Source organism: Entelurus aequoreus, linkage group LG25 (genome assembly GCF_033978785.1).
Source record: "Entelurus aequoreus isolate RoL-2023_Sb linkage group LG25, RoL_Eaeq_v1.1, whole genome shotgun sequence".
NCBI classification, from domain to species: domain Eukaryota; kingdom Metazoa; phylum Chordata; class Actinopteri; order Syngnathiformes; family Syngnathidae; genus Entelurus; species Entelurus aequoreus.
Window position 1 is genome coordinate 41,149,462 of NC_084755.1, and position 9,337 is coordinate 41,158,798.

General features: G+C 34.2%; 1 protein-coding gene across 3 annotated transcripts in view; it reads right to left on the minus strand.

Annotated features, from left to right (window-relative positions):
* Positions 1-8,333, minus strand: part of LOC133642938 (myosin-10-like) — a 193,462-nt gene extending 185,129 nt beyond the window's left edge. For 2 of the 3 annotated variants that reach the window (XM_062037363.1, XM_062037361.1), the window contains exons 1-2: positions 8,121-8,145; positions 4,880-5,257 (exon numbers count right to left, since the gene is read on the minus strand). In XM_062037363.1, coding sequence (XP_061893347.1) covers positions 4,880-5,224 — 345 coding nt within the window. In that variant the 5' untranslated portion in view covers positions 5,225-5,257; positions 8,121-8,145. Of the gene's footprint in view, positions 1-4,879; positions 5,258-8,120; positions 8,146-8,240 lie in introns of those variants that run through there. The other variant, XM_062037362.1, reaches the window with a different exon arrangement.
* Positions 8,334-9,337: the final 1,004 nt, after the last annotated feature.

The following is a 9,337-nucleotide window of genomic DNA, read 5'->3' on the forward strand; positions in this document are numbered from 1 at the left end:
CCAATTTTCCTTTTTTCTGTAAAAATTCCCGGATTTCCCGAAATTCTGAAATACCGATACTCAATTCAAACTGTTACTACGTCAACATTTTTCAACGGATTCCAAAAATCCCAACACCAACCCATTCACATATTCTAGGACACTTGCGCTATCAATATTTTTATTTTTTTTATTTTTTCCCCCCAAATTTCCAGGAAATTCCCATTCAAATAAATGGACATATTTTATAGTTTTACAATTCCCTAAATTCTCATATGTTGCACCATTTTTAAACCCCATTCCGACCTTTCAATCATCCACCTACACTACTCTTCCCATATATCGAACGTGAAACATGTTTTCCCTTTCCCAAAATTCCCGGAATTTTCTCCCCCATTGACAATGATTGGGCATTATACAATCAACTCCATATCCCACATTTCTAATCCGATTCAAAGCGTTCCAGCATCCACACACTCCACTCACCTTGGACTATCAAACTAACATTTTCCAAGTTCAAAACAATTCCAGGAATTCCAAGAATTCCCAGTTTTCCAAAGCGCTATTTTCACCTCTTCCTGGAAAGTTTTCACAGTCCACATTTTTCAACCATTTTTGACCATTCCACCTTCAAAACATTCCTCTTAGTTGGGACAACAAATGCTCCAATTTTCCTTTTTTCTGTACAAATTCCCGGATTTCCCGAAATTCTGAAATACCGATACTCAATTCAAACTGTTACTACGTCAACATTTTTCAACCGATTCCAAAAATCCCAACACCGACCGATTCACATATCCTAGGACAATTGTGCTCGTATCAATATTTTTTTTCTTTTCCAAAATTTCCAGGAAATTCCCATTCAAATAAATGGACATATTTTATAGTTCTACAATTCCCTAAATTCTCATATGTTGCACCATTTTTAAACCCGATTCCGACCTTTCAATCATCCACCTACACTACTCTTCCCATATATCGAACGCGAAACATGTTTTCCCTTTCCCCAAATTCCCGGAATTTTCTCCCCCATTGACAATGAATGAGAAATATACAATCAACTCAACTCCATATCCCACATTTCTCATCCGATTCAAAGCGTTCCAGCATCCACACACTCCACTCACCTTGGACTATCAAACTAACATTTTCCAAGTTCCAAACAATTCCAGGAATTCCAAGAATTCCCGGTTTTCCAAAGCGCTATTTTCACCTCTTCCTGGAAAGTTTTCACAGTCCACATTTTTCAACCATTTTTGACCATTCCACCTTCAAAACATTCCTCTTAGTTGAGACAACAAATGCTCCAATTTTCCTTTTTTCTGTAAAAATTCCCGGATTTCCAGAAATTCTGAAATACTGATACTCATTCAAACTGTTACTACGTCAACATTTTTCAACCGATTCCAAAAATCCCAACACCAACCCATTCACATATCCTAGGACACTTGTGCTCGTATCAATATTTTTATTTATTTTATTTTTTTCCCAAAATTTCCAGGAAATTCCCATTCAAATAAATGGACATATTTTATAGTTCTACAATTCCCTAAATTCTCATATGTTGCACCATTTTTAAACCCCATTCCGACCTTTCAATCATCCACCTACACTACTCTTCCCATATATCGAACGCGAAACTTTTTTTTTTCCCTTTCCCAAAATTCCTGGAATTTTCTCCCCATTGACAATGAATGAGAAATATACAATCAACTCAACTCCATATCCCACATTTCTCATCTGATTCAAAGCGTTCCAGCATCCACACACTCCACTCACCTTGGACTATCAAACTAACATTTTCCAAGTTCAAAACAATTCTAGGAATTCCAAGAATTCCCGGTTTTCCAAAGTGCTATTTTCCCCTCTTCCTGGAAAGTTTTCACAGTCCACATTTTTCAACCATTTTTGACCATCCCACCTTCAAAACATTCCTCTTAGTTGGGACAAAAATGCTCCAATTTTCCTTTTTTCTGTAAAAATTCCCGGATTTCCCGAAATTCTGAAATACCGATACTCAATTCAAACTGTTACTACGTCAACATTTTTCAACGGATTCCAAAAATCCCAACACCAACCCATTCACATATCCTAGGACACTTGTGCTCGTATCAATATTTTTATTTATTTTATTTTTCCCCCAAAATTTCCAGGAAATTCCCATTCAAATAAATGGACATATTTTATAGTTCTACAATTCCCTAAATTCTCATATGTTGCACCATTTTTAAACCCCATTCCGACCTTTCAATCATCCACCTACACTACTCTTCCCATATATCGAACGCGAAACATGTTTTCCCTTTCCCAAAATTCCAGGAATTTTCTCCCCCATTGACAATGAATGAGAAATATACAATCAACTCAACTCCATATCCCACATTTCTCATCCGATTCAAACCATTCCAGCATCCACACACTCCACTCACCTTGGACTATCAAACTAACATTTTCCAAGTTCAAAACAATTCCAGGAATTCCAAGAATTCCCGGTTTTCCAAAGTGCTATTTTCCCCTCTTCCTGGAAAGTTTTCACAGTCCACATTTTTCAACCATTTTTGACCATCCCACCTTCAAAACATTCCTCTTAGTTGGGACAAAAAATGCTCCAAATTTCCTTTTTTCTGTACAAATTCCCGGATTTCCAGAAATTCTGAAATACCGATACTCAATTCAAACTGTTACTACGTCAACATTTTTCAACGGATTCCAAAAATCCCAACACCAACCCATTCACATATCCTAGGACACTTGTGCTATCAATATTTTTTTTTTTTTTTTTTTTCCCCAAAATTTCCAGGAAATTCCCATTCAAATAAATGGACATATTTTATAGTTCTACAATTCCCTAAATTCTCATATGTTGCACCATTTTTAAACCCGATTCCGACCTTTTAATCATCCACCTACACTACTCTTCCCATATATCGAACGCGAAACATGTTTTCCCTTTCCCAAAATTCCCAGAATTTTCTCCCCCATTGACAATGAATGAGAAATATACAATCAACTCCATATCCCACATTTCTCACCGGATTGGAACCATTCCAGCATCCACACACTCCACTCACCCTGGACTATCAAACTAACATTTTCCAAGTTCAAAACAATTCCAGGAATTCCAAGAATTCCCGGTTTTCCAAAGCGCTATCTTCACCTCTTCCTGGAAAGTTTTCACAGTCCACATTTTTCAAACATTTTTGACCATCCCACCTTCAAAACATTCCTCTTAGTTGAGACAACAAATGCTCCAATTCTCCTTTTTTCTGTTCAAATTCCCGGATTTCCCAAAATTCTGAAATACCGATACTCATTCAAACTGTTACTACGTCAACATTTTTCAACGGATTCCAAAAATCCCAACACCAACCCATTCACATATCCTAGGACACTTGTGCTCGTATCAATAATTTTATTTATTTTATTTTTTTCCCAAAATTTCCAGGAAATTCCCATTCAAATAAATTGACATATTTTATAGTTCTACAATTCCCTAAATTCTCATATGTTGCACCAATTTTAAACCCCATTCCGACCTTTCAATCATCCACCTACACTACTCTTCCCATATATCGAACGTGAAACATGTTTTCCCTTTCCCAAAATTCCCAGAATTTTCTCCCCCATTGACAATGAATGAGAAATATACAATCAACTCCATATCCCACATTTCTCACCGGATTGGAACCATTCCAGCATCCACACACTCCACTCACCTTGGACTATCAAACTAACATTTTCCAAGTTCAAAACAATTCCAGGAATTCCAAGAATTCCCGGTTTTCCAAAACGCTATTTTCACCTCTTCCTGGAAAGTTTTCACAGTCCACATTTTTCAACCATTTTTGACCATCCCACCTTCAAAACATTCCTCTTAGTTGGGACAACAAATGCTCCAATTTTCTTTTTTTCTGTACAAATTCCCGGATTTCCCGAAATTCTGAAATACCGATACTCAATTCAAACTGTTACTACGTCAACATTTTTCAACTGATTCCAAAAATCCCAACACCAACCCATTCACATATCCTAGGACATTTGGATCATCTGGTATCAATATTTGTATTTATTAAATTTTTTCCCCAACATTTCCAGGAAATTCCCATTCAAATAAATGGACATATTTTATAGTTCTACAATTCCCTAAATTCTCATATGTTGCACCATTTTTTAACCCCATTCCGACCTTTCAATCATCCACCTACACTACTCTTCCCATATATCGAACGCGAAACATTTTTTTTCCCTTTCCCAAAATTCCAGGAATTTTCTCCCCCATTGACAATGAATGAGAAATATACAATCAACTCAACTCCATATCCCACATTTCTCACCGGATTGGAACCATTCCAGCATCCACACACTCCACTCACCTTGGACTATCAAACTAACATTTTCCAAGTTCAAAACAATTCCAGGAATTCCAAGAATTCCCGGTTTTCCAAAGCGCTATTTTCACCTCTTCCTGGAAAGTTTTCACAGTCCACATCTTTCAACCATTTTTGACCATCCCACCATCAAAACATTCCTCTTAGTTGGGACAACAAATGTTCCTATTTTTTTGCCCTCGTACAAATTTCCAGGAAAATTCCAGGAATTCCGAAATACCCGTTTCAATTCAAACTGTTACTATGTCAACATCTTTTAGCCGATTCCAAAAATTCCAAAACCAACCATTCAAGTTATCTAGGATGATGAATTTGAATGATTTTTAAAAAATTCTCATTGAAATGAAACATATTTATTCAACATGTTCATTGAAAGGATGCAAACTCCAAACATTCCACATCCAATCAGCATTTCAGGTCAGCGTGGGAGCGTTCACACTCGTTACGTCTCCGTACTAAAAACTCCTTTTTAGTGGTGTTCCTACTCAGTATTGTAAGAGAAGCGGACTCACGTAAATAAGTCCGGAGTAGTATCGGTCCTTCAGGTTGTGCAGCACCGAGGCCTCGTTCAGGCAGGTGAGCTCGGCCATGTCCTCCACCTTGCTGAACTTGGGCGGGTTCATCTTCTGGATGTCGTCCTTGCCGACCGACACCTTCCTGCCGTTCTCCGCCAGCTCCACCAGGACCTCCTCGCCGCGCTCCTCGCATATGCCGGCCCCCTCGAAGCCGTGGCGCTCCGAGGGGACCCACACCAGCTTCTTGGCCGTCCAGTCGGCCTGCGTGGCGGGGTTGTAGACCACGGCGCGGTCCACAAACAGGTAGCGCTCCGGGTCCTCCTGACCGCTTCGATGAGGCATCTTGTCTTGGGTCTAGGAGAGCAATATGGCCACCTGGAGGAGACAACTACACCTTTATTCTGGTATTCCTTTTATTACCCACCAACACTTCAAGTAGTGGGGGCCCAAGCACGGGGGGCCCTTTGTCATTTAAATGTCAGAAATATTAACATGAAATCAACCGTTGACGTTCAATAATATTGCTAAATAGAGACATAAATATTACTTCACTACATTTTATTTTTAAAATACCAAAAAAGGGACAAAAGAATGAGTTTAGGCCATGATGATATTATAGAAACATGACCTAAAAGAGACATAAAAATGAGTCAAAACCATGATGATTTTCTTAAAATAGAGAGACATAAAACTGAGTGCACTCCAATATTTAAAAAATACCAGAAAATGAGACATGAAAATGAGTCCAGGTAATGATGATATAAAAATGTACAAAAAAGGACATAAAAATGAGCCCCCATCCTATTTTTTTATTTTTAAAAAGACCAAAAAGGGACATAAAATGAGTCCACTGCATGATATTGTTATAACAAATATCAAAAAGTGACATAAAAATAAGTTTAGGCCATGATGATATTTTTTTTAAATACCAAAAAAGGGACATAAGATGAGTCCACTCCATGATTATATCAAAAATGACCAAAAAGGGACATGAAAAATTAGTTCACTGCATATATATATATATATATATATATATATATATATATATATATATATATATATATATATATATATATATATATATATATATATATATATATATATATTTAATACCAAAAAGAGACATAAAAATGAGTGCACTCCATGATTATATTATTTAAAAAATGACAAAAAAATTGACATAAATATGAGTCCATTTTATAATTATATTATTTAAAAAATGACAAAAAACAGACAAATACGAGTCAACTTTATAATTATATTTAAAAAAATTACAAAATATAGACATAAAAATGAGTCGACTCCATGATTATATTATTTAAAAAATGACCAAAAAAATGGACATAAATACGAGTCCATTTTATAATTATATTTAAAAAATTACAAAATATGGACATAAAAATGAGTCGACTCCATGATTATATTATTTAAAAAATGACCAAAAAAATTGACATAAATACGAGTCCATTTTATAATTATATTATTTAAAAAATGAAAAAAACCAGACATAAATACGAGTCAACTTTATAATTATATTTAAAAAATGACAAAATATGGACATAAAAATTAGTCAACTCCATGATTATATTATTTAAAAAATGACCAAAAAATGGACATAAATATGAGTTCACTTCATAATTATGTTATTTTATTAAGTGACCAAAAAGGGACATAAATATGAGTTCACTTCATAATTATATTATTTAAAAATGACCAAAAATGGACATACATGAGTCCACTTTGTAATTATATTATTTAAAAATGGAACAAAAATATGAGTCCACTTTATAATTATATTATTTAAAAATTACCAAAAAATTTAACCTTAATGAGTCCACTCCATGAATATATCATTTTTAAAAATGACAAGGGACAAAAATTGGTGCACTTCATATTTCAAAAATGACCAAAAAGGGACAAAACGAGTCCACCCAATAAATATATTATATTCAAAAATGAGTCCACTCCATGATTATATAATTTTTAAATATAAGGGACAACGATTATATATTTTTTAAAAGACCAACAAAGGGACGCAAATCTAAGTCCACTTCCTAATTATATTATTGCTTTAAATGACCCAAAAATGTACATAAATATTAGTCCACTACATGATTATATTATTTAAAAATGGCCAAAAATGGACATGAGTCCACTATGTAATTATATTATTTTAAAATGACCAAAAATGTACATAAATATTAGTCCACTACATGATTATATTATTTAAAAATGGCCAAAAATGGACATGAGTCCACTATATAATTATATTATTTTAAAATGACCAAAAATGTACATAAATATTAGTCCACTACATGATTATATTATTTAAAAATGGCCAAAAATGGACACGAGTCCACTTTATAATTATATTATTTAAAAATGACCAAAAATGGACATAAATATTAGTCCACTACATGATTATATTATTTAAAAATGGCCAAAAATGGACATGAGTCCACTTTATAATTATATTATTTAAAAAGGACCAAAAATGGACATAAATATTAGTCCACTACATGATTATATTATTTAAAAATGGACATGAGTTCCCTATATAATTATATTATTTAAAAATGACCAAAAATGGACATAAATATTAGTCCACTACATGATTATATTATTTAAAAATGGACATGAGTTCCCTATATAATTATATTATTTAAAAATGACCAAAAATGGACATGAGTCCACTTTATAATTATATTCTTTAAAAATGACCAAAAATGGACATGAGTCCACTATATAATTATATTATTTAAAAATGACCAAAAATTGACATAAATATTAGTCGACTACATGATTATATTATTTAAAAATGACCAAAAATGGACATGAGTCCACTTTATAATTATATTATTTAAAAATGGCCATAAATCCGAGTCCACTTTATAATTGTATTATTTTGTAAATGAGAAAGAAGGGAATGAGTGCACTCATTAAAAAGTGGTGGTATCAGACTATATCTTTGCGCGGTGCGTGGACGTGACGTGACGCATCCTGACAGTGCGTAATGCACATCTCCGCACAGCGACGTCAACACCAACTCATCTTTGTGTCAAATGCGGTGATATCTCACGTTTGTACCAATGCGGTGATGATATCTCATGTTTGTAGCAAATGCGGTGATGATATCTCACGTTTGTAGCAATGCGGTGATGATATCGACTATAGCAGACAAAAAGACGCACGGGTCCACGCATTTAAACAACATCAACATTTGAAAGACTTGTATTACCCAGAGTGCACCGGGCAGCTCGATGAAGAATGACAAGTGAATAAGTTAGAAGAAGTCAAGTCACAAGTGAATAAGTTAGTTAGTGAAAGTGAATAAGTTAGTTAGTGAAAGTCAACTCACCTGTGTCGTAAGTCCACTCAAGTCCGGCTAGGCTCTGCGCGTGCCTGTGCAAGCTCCCGCTCCACGTGCGCGCGCGGCTGCCTTCACACTCAGGCCCCGCCCACACAGGCCCCGCCTCCTGTGGACCCCCCCCCCCCACACACACACACTCACACAATAAATGAGTGGTAGTCAAAGTGGGGGGGACACACACACACACATGTGGTCCCCCAACATGTTGACATTTCCAGGCCAGTCCAACAACTCCCTGAGAAAAGTGAACTTTGTGCACAAGTTCCTGACTTTTGTGTGAGAGCAGCACTGAAACAATATAACAACAAACAATATCATCACAAACAATATAACAACAAACAATATCATCACAAATATAACAACAAACAATATCATCACAACTTGTCATTTGTTGTGTAGATGAGGCAGAAACAGCAAAGTGTGACATGGAGCACATCTTTATTGTTACTAACACACAATTGTCACTTCTTCTTCTTCCTGTCTCCACCGCTAAGCCTTTTGGGTAATGGAGTATTTAACTTCAACATAAATAGACCTTACATACATATATATATAAATACATATACACATATAAATACATATATATACACGTATGTATATGTATATATATATACGTACGTACATGCATATATACTTACGTATATATATATACATATATATGTACGTATATATATATACACATACAGTATATATACACACAACATATATACATATATATACACATACATACATATATATATATAAACACCATATATATATATATATACACATACATACAGTCACACACACATATATATATATACACGTACTTTATATATATATTACATATATATACACACATGTATATACATATGTATATATATACACACACACACACGCATATATATATACAAACATATACACACATCTATATATACGTACATATACATATATATACACACATACACACACACACACATATATATATATATATATATATATATATATATATATATATATATATATATATATATATATATATACATATATATATATATATACATATACATATATATATATATATATATATATATATATATATATAT